A 24741-nucleotide genomic window follows, 5' to 3' on the forward strand; every position below is an offset into this window, starting at 1 on the left:
GGTCAAGAAAATGCTGTGACCTGACACCCTGAACTCTACTGTAAATGATACACCACTGAACTTGCACAAATTTGCTGAAAGGCTCCTGTGATTGCCAGTTTCCTGAGCTATAAAATGGGCATGATGATGTTTATTAATTTAAATCTAGCAGAACTTATAAAAATACACTGGATATAAGGGGTTTAGGAGAACCATACCCATAGCTTCCTAACAGTATTTGGAACATTGCTATAAGGCACTCAAATCCACATTTTCTGACATCATTACGGAAACTAGCTTAAGCTAATAAAAATATTTGCCATCCTATTTCACAGATAACTAAATGGGATTGTGAGAGACAGTGACCAAAGCCCCTTTGGAAATAAATAAGAATAAGCAATGCCTATCAATCAGTCTCTTAAGGATTGAAATACATTCTTCAGAGCAGGGTCCCCAGGACTATAGCTCTCAAATGTCATTCAGCTCAATAACTGGTCCAACAACCTCAAGAGCCATCGGTCCTGTTACCCTTCCTCTCACAGGGGGGGAAACAATCCTACCCAAGTGGGTCACTGCTGCTTTTCTCTTTGTTCAGCTTTTCTCACGGAGGTCTGCCAAGTTCTGGTGTGGTTCACTACATGTTTTAACTGCTGGAAGTGGGTATAGCCAAAAAAGGTCAGAGAACACAGCCACTGAGCAGGAGTGGGGTGTTCCTGGGAAAGACACAGGCTGAGGTTCAGGTGGCCTCTAGGTAGGTGACCTGTGTTACCGGCCACTTACTGTTTACCGGTATCCATGCTTTCCTATGGTCTTTTGTTAATGTTCTAAATTAAGGGCAGTGTTTTCAACGCCTTAAAGGTGATTTGCAATTTTTGTTTTTAAATAAAAATGATCCAATCATCCTATAACAGTAGAACTGCCATCTTTTGCAAACAGAACTGGCAAGAATTTCATCAGTCTTAAAATATCACTTCCCTTGATTTCCTACCAGCCTCCCACCGATGCCTCCCTTTTCTTTTCAGAGTTCTTTAAAGTAACACCCCAGGATGTTCCAGGAGGACATACGGGACCCATGTTAATGCTGAAGAAACCGGAAGATGGTCGGCCTGTGGACACACACAAGGCTTACTGCTTGTCACATACTGTCATGAATGATGCAGGGTTTCTTAGTTTTATTCTATACGGCTTATAAAATAAGAGGACTAGGACTTTAGATAATGGATTAAAATAGCAAAATTTCAACCCAAGGCAAAGTCTTAAGCTTCAGGACTTACCTAGATTATTCTATTCTCCTGAGCACAGACAAGCAAGGGCTGTCTTACAAAGCTGGAAGCAGGGCTTTCCTGCATATTGAGCTTCCACAAAGAGAGGAGGAAATAACAAAATATTCCGATGCTTCGATCAAATTCTAATTTTATTTTGCCATACGCGGCATAATCCTGCGTATAGGAGCCCTTAACTTCACCTCTGAGTGATTATCAAAACAAACAAAAAAAATACTTCCACCCTCCCACCATCTGCGTGGGTAGTCCACAGAACTCTGAACTACAAACAGCCACTTCTATGGATGTCTAATTTTATTGTTGAAGTGCCTGAAAAATGCTCACAGACTAAGAAACCCAGTTACTCTATGGGTGGTGCAGCCATCTTTCTGTGGTGGAATAATGTATTTATGTATTTTTTATTTTTCAATAACAGTTGACATTCAGTATTATATTAGTTTCAGGTATACAGCATGGTCATTAGACATTTATACAAATTACACAGTGATCTCCCAGTTATTCTAGCACTCACCTGGCACTATACATAGGAATTATAATATTATTGACTATATTCCCTATGCTGTACTTTATATCCCCGTGACTATTTTGTAACTACCAATTTGTATCTCTTAATCCCTTTACCTTTTTCACCCAGCCCCCTAACCCCTCTCCCATCTGCAAACCATCAGTTTATTTTCTGTATCAATGAGCCTATTTCTGTTGTGTTTGTTCATTTATTTTGTTCTTTAGATTCCACACGTAAGTGAGATCATATAGTATTTGTCTTTCTCAGTCTGACTTACTTCACTGAGCATAATACCCTCTGGGTCCATCTATGTTGTTGCAAATGGTAAGATTTCATTCTTTTTTATGGCCAAGTAATATTCCATTGTATATATGCGTATATACCACTTCTTCTTTATCCAATTGTCCATCAGTGGGCACTTAGGTTGCTTCTACATCTTAGCTATTGTAAATAGCACTGCAATAAAAATAGGGGTGCATACATCTTTTTGAATTAGTGTTTTGGAATTCTTCAGATGAATACCCAGAAATGGAATTGCTGACTCAAAAAGTAGTTCTATTTTTTATATTTTGAGGAACCTCCATCCTATTTTCCATAGTGGCTGCACCAATTTACAATCCCACCAACAATGCATGAGGGTTCCCTTTTCTCTACATCCTCATCAACATTTGTTGTTTGTGGATTTCGTATTGATGATAGCCATTCTGACATGTGTGAGGTGATATCTCATAGTGGTTTTAATTTGCATTTCTCTGATAATTAGTGACCTTGAGCATCTTTTCATATGTCTATTAGCCATCTGTGTGTGCTCTTTGGAGAAACGTCTGTTTAGCTCCTATGCCCATTTTTAAATTGGATTGTTATTGGTGTTGAGTTCTTTATAAATTTTGGATATTAACCCCTTATTGGATGTATCACTGGCAAATATCTTCTCCCATTCTAGTCTTTTCATTTTGTTGATGGTTTCCTTTGCTGTGCAAAACTTTTTCATTTGATGTAGTTCCATTTGTTTATTTTTTTTCTTTTGTTTCCCATGTGGAAGAGATATATCAGAAAAAATACTACGAAGAGCAAGGTCAAAGAATTTACTGCCCATGTTTCTTCTTGGAGTTTTATGGTTTGGGGTCTTACATTTAAGTCTTTAATCCATTTTGAGTTTACTCTTATATATGGTGTAAGAAGGTGGTCTAGTTTCGCCTTTTTGCATGCATCTGTTCAGTTTTCCCAACACCATTTATTAAATAGACTGTCTTTACCCCATTATATATTCTCGCCTCCTTTGTCATAGATTAAATGACCATATAGTTATAGGCTTATTTTTGGGTTTTCTGTTTTGTGGTGGAACAATCTGAATCCATCCATACTCCTATATGTACATACCTCTAAGGCAGGAACTGACAGTAGCCTACAACTATCCTGTTTCCCCAAAAATAAGACCTAGCCGGACAATCAGCTCTAATGTGTCTTTTGGAGCAAAAATTAATATAAGACCAGGTTCATATTATATTATTATATGATATAAGACTCATTATATAACATTATTATATAATATTACTATATTATATAAGTCTTATTATACTATAAGACCGGGTCTTATATTAATTTTTGCTTCAAAAGACACATTAGAGCTAATTGGTCTTATTTTGGGGGAAACATGATACCCATTTCTCATTTCTTCCATAGGAAGAGAACTTCGATTCTTAGCGAGACGTAATCCTGCCTGGAATAAAGATTGTATTTCCTAGGCTCTCTTTTCAGATGTGGCCACGTCTAAGTTCTGGTCCATACTGTGTATGTAACAGAAGTGTGTGGCATTTCTGCAAACGATCCTTAAAAGCAAGGGATCACCTTCTGCTGCCTGTAATGTAGATTCTACAGCTGGAACTCCAGCAGCCATCTTGGTCAACTAGGTGACCAACTTGAGGATAGAAGCCCAATGTTGAGAATGGCACAGAAGGAAGATATGAGCCTGGGTCCCTGATGACACCCCTGAGAGCCATCGTACCATGCCTCGTCTACCTACCTCAGATTCTTTTATAGGAGAGAATTATAACCACCCGTCTTGCTGAGTCTTACACCCAAAGTTTAGATGCCTGATTTATACCAACTGAACAAAGTATTAACTGACATCCCTATCATACAATCCATGTCCTCATGCTTGCTCTGAACAAGGAATTTCACTTCCCTCCTCTGCAGAAATTTCTTCACTATCTAATGATATATAGTTGAACCGAACCCATAAGAAAATACTAGCCTAGCATTTTTCCCAAAGAGCAAAGGCTTAAGATCAGTTCTGCCTTTGCATATGATCACCAACCCCCGCAACCTGTCACTCCCATTCTAACTGCTCAACTCCAAGTGCTACCCATCACTGGAAACCTCACTAAGGTAGCATGCTTGGTTTATTATGTAGCCCACTGGGTGGAGACCACCAACTTCATCACTTGTGCCAAATCAAAGGGGCCCCTGGAGTAGAGCCTTTGCATTAACGCAACACAACTACGAACTCCTTTTGTTTAATGATTGTAATCAATAACAATAGATTGCAAGACCTATAATAGTATACTGGGAGATGCCCTCCACTTGTATAAGTCCCCAAAGGTGTAGTACTAGGATCCTAAATACAAAACAACATTAATAATAGTGATAATAATAGATGTCACTATTGTATAATACCATATGACTACTGTTTTAGTATTTGGCTAGCACTCTGCTTGACACATATTATCTGGAATTCAAAATATTATCCCCATTTTACAGAGGAGTAAACTGAGGCTCGGAGAGATTAGATAACTTGGTGAAACTATGCAACCAGCTCACGGCAATGATTATCACTGAATCTAGAACTGCCTATAATCTTAAAAATACTTAGCTACACAAGCCTATCTCTCAAAATGGTAAATAATCATAAGAAAAATCTCTGTTTTTTTCACTGCAGAACTCCTTAAAACAATCTAATTCTCCTTCCATTTTATACCACCACGAGCATGTCTGAAAAGAAAGCAAAAGAAAAAACAAACAAACAAAAAGACCTGATAGAATTTGTCTGCAAATGGTAAATAAATAATGCCAGAATACAAATGAGGGAAATCACGACAGTATTTTTTTCTTAATTCCACCTTCTGTTAACAGTTTCAATTTCAGGGTGACCTATATGTTTCTATAACCAGAGTCATTATGCACCTTTTAATCCATAAACATGAAAACAAAAAACTAACCCCTATAATGACATGTTCTTGTGTAATTACATCTCTTTATGCCATTCCTTTTGAAAACAGGTCTGAATTAGTCCCCACCCCTTTGTTAAGCTTCCACTTTAATAAAAGGAAAGGGCACTGAAAGAAATCAAGCCCTTAAAGCATTCATTGAATACGTCATGCAATTTATCCAGGATTCAAACATTAAATGAGTTACAAACAAACAGGAGGAAGAAATCAATCTTTCTATTAAAAATAGATATATGCATGTATAAAGATGTATGCATATGTGTTTGGGGGATATTTCTACTTAATTTAAAGATATATGTAAAACACGGCAATTATTATTCATTAAAAATTTATCATTAGAATAATTAATGCCCGGGGTACCAAAAAAATGTATACACGTTTTAAGAGATGTTAACACTTTGATCAGCGTTGCTCAAGCAATAAATAGTTCGCTGTAATCAGAAGTGTCTGGATGCTGATGGTAACCACTCTGAGCACCTCTTGTAATTGCAGACGTCAAACGTGACTTGTATTCATCTTTTGTTATCGGTATATATCAACACAGTTTTTTCCTTTCTTAAAACGTATATACATTTTTTTGGCATGCTCTGTATTTTCATGAGCTGCTGAAAGAATTAAAATACGCCCATAAAAAGAAAGTCAAACAGAAGGTTAGAGCTCCCTCTTTCTTTATCTTAAAGAAATTCACCAAAATCTCTCTCCTAGGAGACCAAAGTTACCAAGCAGACACAGCCTAACAGCCCTCATGTGCTTGCAAAGGCTGTGTTTCCACAGCCTCTGTACAAATGCTACAAGCATCAGAGTACATTTATTGGTAGTTCATTATTCATAAGAGATTTAAGTGGTAGATAAAAAGCACATTTAAAAGTAGAAATACTCACAAAGCCATTTCAAACTGTTCCAGCCATTTTTTCTTTAAATCTTTCGTTTTGCAATAAAATTCTAACCCATTTTGTCCTTGGTTATGGATGAGGTAGAAGCCATAAGACCACTGTTAAAATTAATATTCCTCAGATTAATATGTTTTATTAATAACATCATGTTTCCAAATTCACTAAAACACCACCACAATGACCCACAAATCTCTCGTAACATTATCTGTATACAAACTGTGAAGAGTCAAGATTACTATAATCTACACCATATCTACAACAATTTCTGTGCCAAACGCCTATTACTGTCTCAATCATTAAGGCATTAGAGATGATCATATCTGCCGTGACACTGTCCAATTGTTTCCCACAGAGGCTTGCTCCTTATCAATTTCTAGAAACAAAAACACCTGAATCAATAAGCTACCTCTCACATTCATGGATTAGCCCACGTTTTTTGAATTTTCAAAGTTATGAGAAAATCACAGTTATGAATTTCCAAGAATTCACCTTTTTATTTTCTTTATCAGTTGTAGGATTGTTGGCTATTTTGTACTGCTGAAGATCTATTATTTCCTTCATTTCATAGTTATCACCTTTCCTTTTACATATAATCACTGCCAAATCGAATAAGAAGATATGCCTGAGAGAGAGAGAGAGAGAGAAAGAGATTGATTGATTTCAAATGGTTTGGAACTATGTTCTTCCCTGGTAAAACTTAATTAAACCCACCAAACATTTTCCCTTTGAGTTAGAGACAAACACAGTGAAGTATGTGTATCCTGGCACTACCGTTTACTAAATAAATGACCTCACTGGATGTCAGTTTCCTCGTTTAAAAAACAGGCACAATTATAATAAGAACAATATGCATGTTACAGAGTTGCTTAAGAAACAATTAAGACAAAGTATTGATAAGAATTTCTTTTTTCTTTTTTTTAGTTTAGAAGCTAAACATTTACAGCATAATATTAATGAAAACAATAGCAGTTAACTTCTATTGCTGTTACTAGGAGTCGGTGAAAATACCTTCAGGAGTGCGCATCCCACAAAGATGACTCACTTCACTTAAATCCCCAGGACCACTTGCTGAGGTAGGTATTGTATCACCTTCCTTTGAATGGGGAGAAAGCTGAGACTTAGAGTAACTTGCTCAAGGTCACACTGCTAGCGAGGTGCTGAGCAGGATTCCCACATGGTCTAACGGTGGAAACCACACTTTTACCCCCTATTTTGCTCCTCGTGATTTAAAGGACCACCTGAGACACAACCTGAGGGATATATGAGCAAAATGGAAACTGGAAAAATTATGGTTAAATTTACACTTTGCTATTTCTCTTCTTTTTTACTGGAAACAATGTAATTGGGGAGAAAACAAACCTTATCATCTCATCATCCAATATCAATACTTTGTGTCTTTTTGAAAACTCTCGGGGATTAACACGTACATATTTTTTAAACAATAATTATACATTCACGTAGCTCTAACACTTCCGTCACTTCCAAAGCCGATTTTCCTGGAGAAGCTAAAAGAATGTGTGTCTCCTGGGAGCTACCTGTAGAGCCTGGGCATTAAGGTGGAAGCAAGAGCTGATGCTGCCCCCTGCTGGCTGACTTTCTTGTTGCCAAATGTTCCTGAAATTTGCCATTTCAACCCAATAACAATTGCATATATAAACATATATAATTAGGGACACGAGACTAAGCTTAATCTTCAAGGATTCCACCTACAAATTTCCCTCAAGAAAATCTCACTAAGTGGTCCACACATAGACTTCTTTCTTAGGACATTTTGTATTATTTTCAGTTATTTTAAATGTATAATAAAAGAAAACCATTTGTGTTTTTTACAGTAATTATCTATTGTTACTTTATCCCTACTGCCATTTTAATGTGGTTTTTTTTTATCCTAGCTGACACTCTATATTGTCCATTTCCTTCTTCGAACTTAAATTAGACAAATCAACAGATACCAGAACAGAGGAAAATACTTAACAGAGCTATATGAGAAATTTTTAGAAAAAGCATATGTTGATTTGTCCCCTTGTTTTTCTTCCTTTGTTTCCCTCCTTTGTCCTGCAGAAATTGTTTTTACGGTTTTCTCAACCTTCTGATACTAATTATTTATTTTGAAAATAAGTACTACTCCTCTTTTCTCACCTTTCTTGTTTTGTATGCTTGTCTAAAGTGGTTATTCGAATTTCACCATCTCCCTGAGGTCGTCCAAAAAGCAAAACCGGTTGGTTCTAAAACATAAAATTTATATGTCTCAGTTTTTCATAATCACACAAAAACAAATTTTAGAGACGATATTTGCTAAAGACAACTACCTCACTACATTACAAATTTTATCATTTTACATTTTTAGCACACTTTCTCTAAAAGGCTCAGCTCTGTAGGATACACTTTCCAAAACAGCCTGTCCTTGGCCATCCCGGAGGTATACTGAGACACTAGTTAATTTTACTTATAACCTTAATGGGCAAGTGAGCTACCAAGAGAGAGAATTAATTGGAAAAATTCAAATCACAAGAAGTTACAGCAACTAATATTAATTGAGCATTCACTGGGTGCCAGCCAGTATAAGAGGGCAAAATGAGATATGCCCCTCCCTCATGAACATACTGCCCAGTAGGGGTAAAAATATTCACATAAGTATATAATTACAAATGTGCTATTGCCTTGAAAGAAGAGCATGGGAAGCATGCGTAGCTGAGGGACCTAATTTGGGAGTCAACTGTAGGGTGTCAAGGGTGACATCCCTGATCTAAGATCTCAAGAATCAAAAGTTCTGACTTAATGATTAAAAATAATGAGCCATTTCCCCAGAGGCAGACAATAAATTTTTTTTAACTATTTAGGAGCACCTACTATACAAAGTGCTAAGAGAAAAAAGAATTGACTGAAAAATTATCACTAACATCTAGGAAATTATATTCTAATAAAGGAAACAGAGTTATAAATCACTAACTTTACTACAAGAAAGTATAAAAATAAATGTTCCCTATCAAAATCCCAATGATGTTTTTTGCAGAAATAGAACACTCCATTCTAAAATTTATATGGAATCTCAAGGGACCCTTAATAGAGAAAACAATCTCAAAAAAGAACAAAGCTAGGGTCCACACTTCCTGATTTCAAAACTTACTACAAAACTATTGTAATCAAAACAGTGTGTAATTGACAGAAGACTTCTAGACCAATGGAATGGAACAGAACACCCAGAAATAAGTCCTCACATATGGGGTATATGGTCAAATGATTTTTGACACGGGTGCCAAGACCATTTAATGGGGATAGGATGGCGTTTTCAACAAATGGTGCTCGGGAAACTGGATATGCACAGGCAAAAGAATGAAATTGGACCCTTACCTTATACTGTATTAACTCAAAATGGATCAAAAAGCAAAAAATTAAAAATTCTGAGAAAAAGATATAGGGGAAAAGATTTATGACACTGGATTTAGCAATGATTTCTTGGCTATGACATCAAAAGCACAGGTAACAAAAGAAAAGTTGGACTTCAACAAAATTAAAAATTGTGTGCATTAAAGGACACTGTTAACAAAGTGAAAAGGCAACCCAGAGTAGGAGACAATAATTGCAAACAAAAAGAAAATAATTGCAAACAAAATATATCCTACATAGGAGGATATATGTATAAAGATCTCCTATAATTTAACAACACGAGACCACAACGTTGATTCAAAAGTAGACAAAGGACTTGAACAGACATTTATTTCTCCAAGGGAAGATATACAGATGGCCAATAAGTACATGAAAAGATGCTCAATATCACTAATAATTTGGGAAATGCAAAATCAAAACCACAATGAGATACCACTTCATACCCATTTGGATGGACATTATCAAAACAAGAAAAAGGAAAGAGAAAGTGTTGGTAAAAATAAGACATTGGAACTCCTGTGCAGAGCTGGCAGGAATATAAAAAGGTGCATCTACTGTGGAAAACAAATACCTCTTGTTTTGGCTCTTCCTCAAAAAAATTAATAGAATTACTACACAATCCAGTAATTCTACTTCTGGGTATATAACCAAAAGAACAGAAAGCAGGGACTCAAACAGATATGTGTACCCCATATTCATAGCAGCATTATTCACAAGCGTCAAAAGGAGGAGGAACCCAAGTGTCCGTAGATAGATGAATGAATAAACAAAATGTGGAGTATATATAATCCATGCTATACTAGTCAGTCTTAAGAAAGAAATTCTTTAAAAAAAAAGAAAAAGGAAATTCTGACACCTGCTACAACCTTGAAGACATTATGCTATGTAAAATAAGGCAGTCACAAAAGGACAAATATTGTGATTCCATTTATATGAGGTATGTAGAGTAGACAAATTCATCAAGACAGAAAGTAGAATGTTCATCTCCAGGGTCTGAGAGGAGGGGAGAATAGAGAAAGGGTTTAATAGGTACAGCGCTTCAGTTTCTCAAGATAAAAAGACTTCTGGAGATGGATGGTGGTGATGGCTAGACAATGTGAATGTAGTTAATGTCACAAAACTATACACTTAAAAATGGTAAATTTACTATTATGTATATTTTACCACAATAAAAAAATAAATGCTAAACAGCTGTTCAGGCAATGTGCTGTGGAATTACAAGAAAGGGATCATGGGAGGTTAGGGAAAAGATTTATTTTTGTCGGACCTTGAAGGACTTTAACAGAAAATAATGGGAAAAGACATTCTAGGCTCTGACAATATTACGATCAAAGGCAGAAATATAAAAATGTTTGGCAACACAGCAGGAAAGCTGCAATGCAAAGTATGCAGGCAGTTATTAGCTGGGTGAGTTCAAGAAAACAGTTTAAGGCCAAATCACTGAGGGCTTTAAGTACGATGCTAAGGAATGTTGTCTGAATCCTGAAGGCAACAGAAAACTGTAACCAGTTTGGGAAAGAGAGTGAACTGAAAAAGCCACATTTTGATATGCAACTATATGAAGAGATGATTAGAGGCCACTGTGATTGGAAAGTTGGCAGATGAGGTCCTGAAGTGGGGGTGTGGCTGCACGTGAAAAGAAAGAGACGGCTCAAGATGTTTCAGGGAAAGAAGCAATAAACCTGCTCTACCAAGAAAAGTATCTTAAATCCTTTCATTTATCTCTGTTTTCACTGCCCTCAGCTTAATCCAGGCTTCCATCACCTCTCTATTGAAATCACCTCAACAACTTGCTGACTGATCTGCCTGCTAAAAGGTTTTGAAATGTAAATGACTGTAAAACTGATAAAATAAATAAATAAAAATAAATAAAAAAACCATTCACTAGCTTCCCACAGCAATCATAATAACACCCCACCTCCGCACCTGACTACAAGGCTGTGGTGTGTGATTCCCCTGCCCACCTCTCCCTCTTCAGAGCCTGCCATTCTGCCTTTCACTCTCAATTTCCAGTCACTCTTGCCTTTCAGCTTCTTGACCTTCCCAAGCTCTTGCTCATTTCTGGGCATTTCCCTTCCTATGGCTTCTGCCTGGAATCCTCTCCCCCCACCCCAGATCTTTGTGTCACTGCTTCTTCTAATCCGTCAACTGCCAGAGGCAAACAACTCAGGAAGACCTGTCTGACCAACTTATCTACACTAGGACTTCCCTTATTATCCTGTTGCAGCACGCTGTTTACAGAACTAACGTCAAGACAGTATTTTAAAACGTGTTTTTTTTTTACTGTCTCCTCTGCCATGAGGCCATGTTGTTCAGCGTTATAGCCCCAGCCCCAAGCAAAAGGTCTGGCACACAGTAGTCACCCAGTAAATATACATTTAAATGAATAAATTAATAGGAACCACCCATGAGAATGTATGCGCGTGAGGAAAAGAACAAAATCAACTCCAATCTTTAGAACTCAGACTACTGGGGGGGAGGGGGGGGAAAGCAGTGTGATTAAGGTGAGAGGGACAAGTGATGGCAGAAAGTCCCTGGATAATGACACGTCACAGGTGCCACAAGACACTCATATGGATGCTGCCAGACAGGAACCATAAAGAAACTTAGAAAACAGAAACTTGACGGTAAACTAGTTTTTCTTCAAAAACAACTCCTAGAATGTCCCCCAATTTGTGGGTTAGAGAAGCCGGATGGAATGATAATTACATACCAAATTTTCTATAGATAGCTGAAACTGTTTAATTTCACGAAGGGTCTCATTATCTCTCTTCACTTCATTCACATATTGTGCCAAGTCCTAAAGAATAAAGAGACAGGGACAAAAACAAGGCATGATAAGATTAGACAAGAGATGAGAAGTATTTGAAAGAAAACACATCATTAATTTCATTAGTGGCAAAAGGATATCATAACTTTTCGGTGACAATAAAATGAATACCCGATCCATCAAAGCAGCATCTCAAAAGTGAGTTACAATAAAAACGTCTGGAGTACAGCTGGGAAGACTGAAGAGCTGTCATTTACTACACCCCGGAAAAGAGTGAGGATAAAAAAAAAAAAATTGAAAAAAAGTTGCCACCAGACAGAACAATAAAAAGCGAACTAGGTCAGGGGAATGTAAATTCTAAACACGTTAATAATTGATCTTGAGAGAATTACATTTTACATGGGTTAGCAGAAGGGCAATAAGGAAGGCTTAGCAGAGAGAAAAAAGTAACAAAAAGTTAGACAATGAATCTAGCAGGGAGGACTGTTTTCTGCAACCAGTTAGTGTCTTAGTTCCTGAGAGCTTTCAGCCAAGGAAGCGAGTCCTATTTTAAAGAGTTAATAAAGGAGAAATCAAGGGGAAAACAAAGAGCACTAACTGAATGAAAGTGAACAAACAACGTGGGCCATGTTTCTCCAGGTACCTTCACCTAATTTAAAATGTCTTTTCTCATTTTTGAGGAAACATTACCTAATCTTGCCACACTGTAAGTAGCTATTTTTATTATATGTGTTCTAGATTTTCCTGTTTTCTGGGTTCTTTTTTCTTTTTTTTTTATTCCTCCATCCTCTTAAATTCATCTGCAGAACTCTGACCAAAAAAGCAGTTCCTAACTTTGTTCTAAATGAAAGTCCGACTTTTCATAGGATGTATCTATAAATGACTTCTTTAAAAATTGGACACTTGGTATGATTTTTTTATAATAATAAATAATTGTTTGATGTTTCCTGACAAGGTACTAAAATCAGCTAAAAAGCTATTACTATAATTAGTGGAGTGATCCCATTGGAAGGTATAAAAATGTCAAATCACTACATTGTGCACCTGAAACTAATACAATATTGTACACCAACTACACTTAAATAAAATTAATTTTTAAAAAGTAAAATCAGCTAAACAGCAAAACACTGAAATTGGCACAAGAATACAGATATGTAATTATCACTGAGCAGAATCATACTTGCATTTTATTTTTGAGAACATATTTCTTATGTTTTAAGTTACGGGCAAAAATTATTTTTTTCAAAGTCCAGCTTAAAATTGGGGTTACAGATTCCCCAATATAGTCAAAAAGTGTGCCTTTATCTACTTATAGTTCTTGAGTTTCAAATTTACCTCAAAATAGAAATCCAAACTGAAACCCACATATACTGATGCACGGAAGCCACAAAGGTAAACCTCACAGATACCCTCCCCAGAGGGATCAAATCACACCTGTGTTCTCAAGTCACCAGCTGACCTGAAGCTTATACAAACCAACAGTTTCCTATTAGTAACCATAAAGAGGATGGCAAAGAAAGCCATCATCTGAACTCATTCCTGGAGGTTATAAAAGTAGCCATACTTTCATAAATGTAACAAAAGTTATTTTAATATACCTCTTGGTTTTATGTGTTTTTGTCCAACAATTAAATCCATGCAAGGATATCTATTTCAATTAAAAATATCCAGGTCTCCCCACCAAAAACAAAACTGTACAAATACTTATTATATCACAAAGACATATACATTACAAGATGCATTATCAGTTTGTATTCTACTGTTCCCAGGCAAGAATAAAAACCACAAACAAGTTAATGACACGTGTGCCTTACCTTCATTGCGTCAAGAGCCAATTTCAGGTTTGCCTTCTCTGTAGGATCGGTAGTATGTTTGACCAGTTCCTATTTTGAAGATACAGATTAGTACTGTTTTCATCAAATTAACACCAAAATATAAGGAAAAACAACTTCTGATAAACACTTGTATCATTATTTGCACCATAATGTGATAAATCTGATGGCACTAGTTTCTATTTTCATCAAACATTTCAAACGGTAAGAAGACCACTAAAACAACACCAGAAAGATATTAAAAAAAAACATGAGACAATGGTTAGACACATTTTCCTTTCAAAAATGGCCCTGAATTCTATGCCCCACCACGTTCCCGAATGTAATGAACGGTCCCCTCATTGCCAAGCTGACCTGACACTTTTTACTCCTTATCAAACTTGGCTTGTCGCAAGCTTCTGAGTCTGACGGCCCCTCTCCTTTGGCTTCTCGGACAGGAGGATCTTCTGTGTGTTGCTGTTATTGTTGTTTGTTGTCCTTAAATTCCTGCCTATTCAGCAGTCTTTCCTACTTTATCTGCACCTTAAAAAGTTGTTGTTCCCTCAATTTTCACCTTTGTCTCCTGTTATTCTAACTTTCCATACTCTACAAATTCCATCACATGTTATAACGTCAGCTATTACCTAATGAGACAAGCAAGTGAATGTGCTCAACCCAGAACTCACGCCTGGGTCCCAGACTCCTAAGTCCAACTAAATACTAGTTCTCCCTGGGTATCTCACAAGCCTCTCCATGTACATCTTCACCCACAACCCTGCTTTTGTTCCTATTTATGTTTTACTGAACGATGGCACTCCATCAGTGTAATTGCTGAAGCCAAACCTGAAAGATACCCCAGACTCCCCTCTCACTATGTAGTGGTGACATTCACTTTAATCCTTCCTCTTGAAACCATCTTCACTGCCACTACCTTGGTTCAGGTCCTAACTCCTTTACAAACGGGTCATTATAATAGGCTTCTGATTGGTCTTCTGACTTGCAGTCTCTCCTCACTGCAATCTATTCACACTATTGTCATCAGAGTCAGGTTTCTAAAATGTAAATCACATCCTGTCTCTACCCTATGTAGACTTCGGTGGTGCCCACAAAATCCTCAGGTTGTCATCGATACCTCTTAGACTCATCATGATCTGAATTATGCAAACCTCTCCCAACTTCGACACTTCAGCCATACAGCCTATATTTTATCCATACTAAATTAACTGCAATTCTCAAAAGGCCTTCTAATATCTGATTCCCATAAGCCATGCTGGCTTCTCTCCTTAGAAAGCCCTTCCTCTCTGATCCACCTGTCAAACTGTTATTCGTCCTTCAAAGCCCAATTCAAGAATCACTCCTCTGTGAAGCTTTCTATGCCAGAGGCCTCTACTTAAGTCCCCCTTCTCCTTACACATAATTAACAAGGCCTTTATTTGTTCCACCTCTGGACCTCTGCATACCTACCATTCTGTGCCGGACTTGGTGGCTTACACTTCATTTTCCCCATCTAAACAATGAGCTTTATCATTGCAGGGAGGCTGTTTTATATCATGAGTGCCTGATGCTGTGTGTGGAACAGGGGAGCCCTCTAAAACCTTTGCTGAATTTAATACTAACAGTGTTTCTAGTTGTAAAGAGGACCTACATACATCAACTCTGTTAAGTGTAATAAACTTGTCAAAGTTATATTGTTACTTCTATTTTTACTTTTCCTTTATTAAACAATAATAGTAAATTATTCTCAAAGTTTCAACCCCCCCACTATCAAATATTCTAATTTTATAATTTCAAATCATAAAGCAATTCAAAAATGATTTCCTCAGTATAGTAGTAAGTAGGAAATGTTCGAATTCATACTACATTTATTCAACAAATTTCTAAACATTAGACGAATAAACTCTACACTATTTTAAGATGGAAAAAATATTTCTAGAAATTTTATCACTGTGTGGAGCAACACATAAAATATTTCCTATTTTAAAAAATCATCATGGGAAAGCATGCATTCTTTCTGTGACAATATGGCTGTGTAAATAATAGCAAAACGGATTGATATTTCCTCAAACTCCACATTAGTTGCATAATATCTGGTAAGTCTAAGGCATTTCCTTCCACCTAAAAATCAGTATTTCTCCCAATGGAGTTAAATTCATGCCACTGTCTTTTCCTTCCTTTTAAGTGCTTGCTGTTGGTTTTACAGGTCCTATTACCTGTGCTTCACGGTTTTCACACTTGCTGCTCATAGGAATGGCTCTAGGATTCCACAGTGCATGGATATGTTCAACTTATTGGCAAATTAATTTTTAAAACTGCTTGAACTTTTCGCTTTGCATTCTCTTTTCCTCCCTCCAGCCAGCCCATATGTAGGCGTAACATTCATCTTCAAGTAAACATACAGGTCAGATGCATTACAACCTCAAAAGATTTCGTGTTTCAAAATATGCCTGATTCCAGTTAAATCACTGAGGCATGATAGTCCAATTCATGCTACTCATCATCATTGTTTCGTCTCTGGCTTTATTGGCAAGAAATTGATAATTAGTGATATTTGGAATATTTCTACCTAAATCTGCTAAACAAGCTGTCATTAATATTGCTTTCACCTTTCTTTGACGTTTTGTCCACAAAAAGATGGGGCAGGAAGACTGATCTAAATCAGCTATGCAACTAGTCTAGCTAAACTTGGATTTGTATTTATTCCTTATAATTCAGTTGTTCAAGTTCACACTTTTCTCCATAATATTTATTTAGATAAGTTAAAAAATGTGCATATTCACAATAGTCAAAAGGTAGAAACAACCCAAATGTACACAGATGGGTGAATGGATAAACAAAATGTGGTATATACATACAATGGAACATTATTCAGCCTTAAAAAGGGAAGAAATAAATGCCAACACATTTCTTGAATAAATAATGTGTTAAAATTATTTATTCTTGAATAAATCTTGAAGACATAAGCCAAACACAAAATATTGTATGATTCTACTTATATGAGGTGTTTAGAATAGTCAAATTCACAGAGACAGAGAGAGGACAGGCTTGTTACTAGAGTCTAGGATGAGAAGAGAAAAGTGAGTTAGTGTTTCATGAGTACATAGTGTCAGTATGGAAAGATGAGAAAGTTCTGGAGATAGATAATGGTGAGGGTTGCACAATAATGCAAATGTACTTAGTGCCACTGAACTATACACTTAAAATGGTTAAAATGGCACATTTGATGTTATGTATGTTTTTCCACAATAAAAAATATGTACATGCAGTTTCTTTTTTAAAAAAAAATCGTCATGGACCTACACATACTTTTGGAGTTTTAAAATACAAAACAACACAAGAGGAATTAGGAAAACAGTTTGCTGAATTTCATAAAGGTATTGTCATATTTCATACTTTTAAAAGTCTGCCTAAAACCTTCTAAGAGACAAAAATAGATGTTTCTTGAAAATTGCACCTTCTAAATTCTTCAATTGATATTTGAGTGTACCAAAGTTACAAAATAAATTATTATCTTACTTGGACATGTTTTTAGTTCCACGATGTCTCAGAAACTGATTGCCTACGTCTTCCTTATTATTTTTTCATAAAATCCAATTCGATTAAGTTGCTCTGAGTTTAGGCCTCATAAATGTTTTAATGCATTTTTAAGAAATAATCAGGGTTTGAATTTTTCTGATTTCTCAGTAGAACAAAAATAGATATGACTAATAATTTTGTGGCTACAGTTCAAGAAATTTAATATACAAGATGTACAAAGCACAGCAGACTCAAAATTATATTTCACATACAGGTAGTAGATCTTTTTTAAATGACATTTCACAAGCGTCAGCAGAGTTGACAGACTAATACAGTAAGACATTTCTTTGGAGCAGAACTAATGAGTCTCCTGGTATAGCTATCAAATTAAATTTATAAGACTCCACCCTCATTAGAGAACTAACCGTGGAAACCATAAGTTTTGGGGTTATGACAAGAATCATTTCAAAATAAATGTAGTCTTATTATAATTTACTATAGCAGAAAGCAACACAGAATGTGACACAATTCTCTTTAGTTTATGGTTATAAGGCAGAAGGTCTAATACAATTAACCTGCAAAATTCAGGTATATTGCAACACTGAAACTTTAATAAATGAATGCTGCTAACTACAGAAGACTTGGTTGAAGGGATCTTTTTATTTCCTTTGTCTTGTTTTTTAATTTTTTTGGAGCCAGTTCTGTGTGAAGGACACAAAATGTGACTTTGTGGGAGACACAGAATCATCTTTGCTAAAAAGTAAGAAAAGGTTTCCAGCTATTCGTTAGTTCCCACTTAGCTATACAAATAATTGAAAATTATAAGGGAATCGGGACCCAAACGTGGAGTATCTGGCACATAGTTGATGGTTCATTAATATTTTCTTGAATGAATAAATGAACAAATTAACAAAGAAAACAGTTTTAAGTTTCATACCTGGAGGAGAAGGTGATACTTTAAAACACGCTGCATAGGGACGACCAGCAAATCACGAAGAGTGAATTTCCCATTATTGGCTCGTTTGGAACATTCCTAGTGAAACGTTTTTTAAAAAACAGTTTTTTTAAATCTGTGCTAGTTGCAGCAAAGGGAGTCATAAAACAAACATTAAAAGATGCAAAGGCCATAAACAAAACTGTGATTATATAATAAATATTGTTTTCCTTCTTAACAAGCCTTCTTTCTAAAATATAGACAGCATCTTCAATTAAAAACCAACACACAAACATACCTGCTAGCATTTCAACTCTAAATATGAATCAATAAGTACAACAATTTTATGTATGAAAACTACTTTCTCTAGGGGTCCTCCAGGGTCTTCCTCCACTTACCCTTGTAGCTCTGCCTTCTACCAATGCTCCCATTGGGCCTGTGGGCCAGGCATCAAGAACAAGTCTGTACCCACCCAAACTGCCACATGCCTTCCCCACCACCCGGCCTTGGTCCATTCAGTTCTCTGCAACCGCCATGTGCTTTGTCCAGTTTCCAGCAAATTCACCATCCTCTTCCAGAACTATACCTGAAGTCCTTTAATAAGGATACCAACCAAAATGGTGCTCTCCCTGTGTGCCTTACGGGTCTTTTCATTATTATTATATGTAATGTCTTCCCCAATATGTCTTTTATATCTCTAAGAATTTAATATTTGCTTATTATTTGTTGGACTGAATGAAATGAAATGATTAACTCCAAAACTACGCTACAGTATAAACCTAACACTGGATTCAAAGTTTTAAAAGTCTCAGATTTTATTTTTTTCTCATCTCACGCTCTTCTTTCTTTAAAGCGTATCTCAAAATACTATTGACTTGTTAGTTCTTTTGACATTAACTATGACTTTGAGGAAAGTACTTTGAAGTCGAAATAGCAAAGCCTGAATTTAAATCAAGTCTGCAACTATTGGCTGTGTGACCTTGAACAAGTTGTTTTTCGGATTTCACTGTTCCTCACACATCTGTGGTGTAGTTAAAATAAATAAATAAATAAATAAATTTCCACAAAAATGTTATTAGTAGTAGGCGATTTAGTAAGTCCAAAATCCTCAGACGACTGTACATCCCAGACCAAGAAATTGTCCAGTTCCGGGAAGGAGTTGTTCAAGAAAATACTCCTTAGCTCATGAGTTCATTTCCCCTTTGCCCACACTTAGTGTTTCGGGCACATAGAAAGACATGTTATCAGGAGACGTAGCACAAACACCATTAGCTCTAATGACCATAGTGACTTAATGGGTGCTTGAATACAGATCTTAAGCGAGAACTGGGGACACCTCCTGGTATGTTAGCTCATGACTTGTCAATTGCTGTGGTTCACTGGAAGGAGAACTATTTCAACTGATTTCTTGCTTTTACAGATTATAGAGAGTTCTGGATCATGGGTCTCAAATAGGAGGTTAAACGGTTAATACTACTGTAATGAGTGGCTCTCCTCTTTCAGCTGCATTTTAAGCTCCTTGGAATTAGGGTATACCTTATACTTTACATGTGCCGTCTTAATGCAGTGTTACACAGAAATGTTACACATTTAAAACTCATTTTATTATGTTATGGAAGTCAGTTGAAGAAGAAATCAGTTCCTTTAAGTTTTAAGGTATAGACTCGGGAAGTAAAGAAACGAGCATTGCTGGCGTTTCCCACGAGAGGCCTGAGACTGAGGTTTGAAATGCGTATAAGTAGTGAAAGTAAATAAAGGGTAGAAATGATTCTTCCAAAACATTCAGTCACCTGCTTCGCCTAAACTCCAACTCTAATGGAGAAGGAAATACAATGGGATAGGGATGAGTCAGCTTCCAGAGCACGATAAAGAGACTCGGTTATCATTTACCCCATGTTATCTTGGTTCCACAGTAGAGAAGAAAAAGACAAAAATCAACAAGAGCAAAAATAACCACAAAAGGGAAAACATGGAGGAGGCAGAGAAACACCAAGAATACGGCAGCTTTCCCTCCGTCACGCTGGGACTTGCAGAAGACAGTTCCAGCCAAGAGTATTTGTTGAGGTGTCACAGTAAGTGTCTGGTTAAATACTCCCTAATCACCAAGGTCAGAAGGAGGGGCTTTCCGGTAAGGAAAGGACAGCCAGCAGCAACTCCCACTCAGCCTTTCAAACTCAGCCCGAGGTCCCCTCATTCCCTCAGACTGACAGTGACTGCAGGAACTATGCACAGGGTACCGTACGAGTCCCAGGGTACAGCCAGGACTTTGGCAGTGACTCTGAAAGAAGGGACAGGAACGTTTCAAACAATGCTGTGAATATAATGGAGGGTTGATTGACAACTTGCTGACTCCTGGCTTGAACCAGAATTTTATATCTTTATTTTTAAAAAGGTGCTTTAATGGCAGCTCTCTGAGGAACTAGCTGTATAAGTTATCAAGTTTTATCTTACCGTCATATTTTAATTTGAGTCAAGGTGGCTTATAGTTCTACACTTATGAGGCTTTAGTCTACAGAGGAGCACGGACTCTTTACTAAGGTCGCCAGGATGTTATTCAGTGGTGACTCAAACCATCTCCAGACATAAGGTCTGCATCGCAAAGGATTGTAAGAGGTAAGGACAAAAGATCCACGATAGAGAGTCAGTACAGTTACTTGGTAGCTAGTTGGTGTGCAAACTTTCTAACCAATAGCTCCCCTTTGTGGGAGTTAGAAGTTATGAAGTCATACCAGATATGCCAAAACAATGAAGGGATTCTGATTTGAAAATCATCTGCCTCTTTTTTTTTTCCCTGTTCATCACCTGACCTCAGTGCTAAGGTGAACAAATTGCTACAAAAGGGGTATGAGAGAGCCAGCAAAGCCACACACAACCACTTAAGAAGAGTTGAGTATCTATTGCTACCTGACATTTAAGAAAATCCAAACACATGGATAACATATTTGAGATGATAATTCACATAACATATAAATAATCATTTTTCAAAGTTCTTTGAAAGTGCAAACTCTTCCTGTGGGGAAAAAACAGCGCACACACACACACACACACACACACACACACACACAAAGCCAAAAACACTTAACACAGTTTCCAGACTTCTTTTCCATTGTTACCATATGCTCTGTTTATACTTACTTATGGAGGCCTGTCAATCAGTGCTTGTCACATAATACTTAATCGTATTATATTTGTGTCTGTCTTGTCTTGCTTCTTACAGGCAATAGCCGTGCCCTTTTTATACACCTAAACATCTTATACTTTTAATCAACATTTTAAATCTACATATACATTATCTCACATGTATCTTACTCATCTAGCATCGTTTACCACCCAGGTGCCCTGAAAAAATTCTTAATACTTATAATCTCTCTGAACCTCACCTTTCTCAGCCATAACAAAATTAATTGTATATGTCTCACAGCATATGAGGGTCTAATGATATCATGCACGCAAAACACAGAGCCACAGTCTCAGATTTAACTACAATTATTATTACTACCATATTATTTTATAGGGCTATCTATTAATATATTTTACACAACTAACACAGGGCAATTTCTTGCTACATTGATCATAAAAAGGAACACATTGCTTTCAGGTTTATTTTACTTTATTTCATAAACAAACAAAAATAAATAGGCACCTCTAATTTCAGTTTGACGTCTTCTTTTGTCTTAGAAATGTAGTCTAAATTAGAGACGGCCGATTCCACTCCACTGCAGTACTGACCATAAATAACCAACCTGAAAGGGAAGAAGACAGAGGAAGAAATCTGTGGGACAAAAAAAAGCAGCAACGTGGAAGGGGAAAAAGGCAGAATTTCCATCTATTTAAAACCACAGTGAGAGAATCAAAGCAAATCTTACTTGTCCCACCTCTTTCTACCCAGGTAACCCCGGGGAAGTTACTCATAATCTCTCTAAACCTTGGTTTTTTCATTTATTTTTTAACACACACCACACATACAGTCATAGAATGAGGTTCACTCATATTTATGGTATTAAAAATGACTGGTTCTTATTGCTAAATTTGAATGGAATTAATGCCATGTACATTTTTACAGCAGGGAGAGCACCATTACAATCTGGCATAATGACTGTAAATGTCGAGTACAATATATATCACAAAAAATTTACAATTTCTGTTTAAGCTCCTATTATATAAATGTCTAATCACTACGCTGTACACCTGAAACTATTATATTGTATGTCAACTGCAATTGAAAAATATGTTTTTTAAAAAAGTTATTTTAGAGGTCAACTTTTTACCGTTTACTCACACTCAGAAACCGTTTTACTTTACACTACAAATTTATTATAATCATTACTTACAAATCCACTCATTAATAAACTTCCTACTTCTTCCTACTTTTTAATTAGGAAAATATATTATCAGAGAAGTGAGAATGAGGGACCTGAACGGTACTGGCTAGAAGGTAAGTCATACTGCGTGGAGACTGAGCCGGCTTCAGGAATGATATCTCTGGTGAAATATAGACATATTGCAAAGAGGCTCGGTTATTTATTGTTCCTTTTAACTCTTCATTAGAAAAAAACTACTAATAAGTTAGTGTTGATCTAATTGTTGATGCGTAGCAATTCATTAGCCACTGTTTAGTCAGTACTAAGAAACATAGTGTTTGATTTAAAAAGAGAGAACCATATTTTAAGCAAAATTCCTTGGTACTTAAATTCATGTGAGTTGTTTAGATTTTTTTTTTTCCAAACTTGGAAAGGGAGACTGACTCTAGCTGTGAATCGAATATTCTAAAATAGAGAATTATAAAATATTAGAGTTGGAAAAAGCGCTAGTTACCAGAGAATCTACTCCTAACGTTTACAGATGGCGAAAAGGAGGTGCAGAGAGTTAAAATGACTTCCTGAAATCTACAGAACTCAAGAGTCACAGGACCTGTAAAAATAATCTGTACTGGTCAGGCACCTGAAGCTGAAGTGGAACAATACTGAATGTCAACTATAATCAAATATATATAAAATATAGTCACAAGATGTGGAATAAAGCCTAGGGAATATAGCCAATGGTATTGTAATAGCTATATATGATGTCAGAGGGGTAGTAGATTGGTGGGAAGGGATTTTCACTTTGTGAGAGATGTAAATGTCTAACTATTATATTGCTTTGTACACCTGAAACTCAAAAAAAAAAAAAAAAAAAAAAAGAACCTGTACTGATTTGCAATGCGAAAGTATGAATCCTTTTTACTTTTCTTTTCTTTTCTTTTTTTCTGATACACATACAGAGCTCAAACTACAACCCAGAGATTAACGATCCCATGTTCTAATTACCGCCCAGGTAGTATCTCAATGAACAGTAGTAATACCTATTTATGAGCAACTTTAACACCAATCTTCACTATAATACAAACTAATAGTGACAAAATTTAAAATTCAGAAGTTACCTTTCCTTGTAGTTAATGAAAATTTGATACAAGTTCTGGTCATTTTTATTTACAATGGACTCATGAATCTCTTGCATTAGGTTCCGATGAACTTTTACAAGTTCCTTAGAAAAGAAAACAGTGTCAAAAAAAATTAGGAATCAGAAGAAAAAAAAAAATCACCCCAATCCCAGAATCCTCCTTGTTGTTAGACTTGCCATTCAAGGATATGCTGAATGCCCTCAATATGTAAACCTGCTACCATCAATAAATAAAGGAGGAAGAGAAGGGGGAGAAAGTGAGGGAAAATAGAGAGAAGGGGAAGTAGGGGGAAGGAGAGGGAAGCGGCAGGAGAGGAGAAAGAGAGACAGATGAGAGAAAGCCCATGTGCTTGGGAAATACCAATTTCATATCTGACTTGAAATGTCAGTGTCCTGTGAAAAAATAAATTATTTCACTAGTTATTAAAGGATAATTTATTCCTCGTATAAAAATATGTACAGTTCATTTTCATTTTGTAATCACTTTAAATTTTTAAATAAAACTACCCAAGTGCTTAATGTTTTATTGACAAGATAAGCAATGATTCATGTCCCTGGGACATAAAAATGTAGATTTGTACTTTGGTCAATTAGTGGTGTCCTGTTACTAAGCTAACAACAATCAGAATAATTGCTTGAAACCAGACAACTCATGGCATAAACAAAGAGAAAATAAATTGCACTGGGCAGTTTACTAGAGCAACTCAAAAGTCAGAATTTCACATTTTTCCAGATAAGCAAGTAATTTTCAGTCTGACAGTAAATACATGTCATGGCCAGGAAATGAGCAGATGCGAATCAAGGTTCAGTCTCCCATTATCTCTTCCCTCATACACACTGACTTTGGGAGCACAGCATGCCCTTTTCTTAGTAGGGTGGACATGAAACAGGAATATATTGGTCCTGTCATTTTGTTGAGGAGCATGGAAAGGCCATTAGAATACCGTGTTTCCCTGAAAATAAGACCGAGCCGGACAATCAGTTCTAATGCATTTTCCGG

General features: G+C 36.5%; 1 protein-coding gene across 2 annotated transcripts in view; it reads right to left on the reverse strand.

Moving 5' to 3' along the window:
• Positions 1–24741, reverse strand: part of VAV3 (vav guanine nucleotide exchange factor 3) — a 329628-nt gene that overhangs the window by 145096 nt on the left and 159791 nt on the right. For both annotated transcript variants that reach the window (XM_019746514.3, XM_019746513.3), the window contains exons 8-15: positions 23722–23825; positions 21946–22045; positions 18306–18401; positions 13859–13927; positions 11988–12074; positions 8027–8112; positions 6377–6509; positions 5876–5985 (exon numbers count right to left, since the gene is read on the reverse strand). In XM_019746514.3, coding sequence (XP_019602073.2) covers positions 5876–5985; positions 6377–6509; positions 8027–8112; positions 11988–12074; positions 13859–13927; positions 18306–18401; positions 21946–22045; positions 23722–23825 — 785 coding nt within the window. The remainder of the gene's footprint in view (positions 1–5875; positions 5986–6376; positions 6510–8026; positions 8113–11987; positions 12075–13858; positions 13928–18305; positions 18402–21945; positions 22046–23721; positions 23826–24741) is intronic.

This window comes from Rhinolophus sinicus, chromosome 7, assembly GCF_057876585.1.
Source record: "Rhinolophus sinicus isolate RSI-liver-muscle chromosome 7, RSI-T2T, whole genome shotgun sequence".
Lineage (NCBI taxonomy): Eukaryota > Metazoa > Chordata > Mammalia > Chiroptera > Rhinolophidae > Rhinolophus > Rhinolophus sinicus.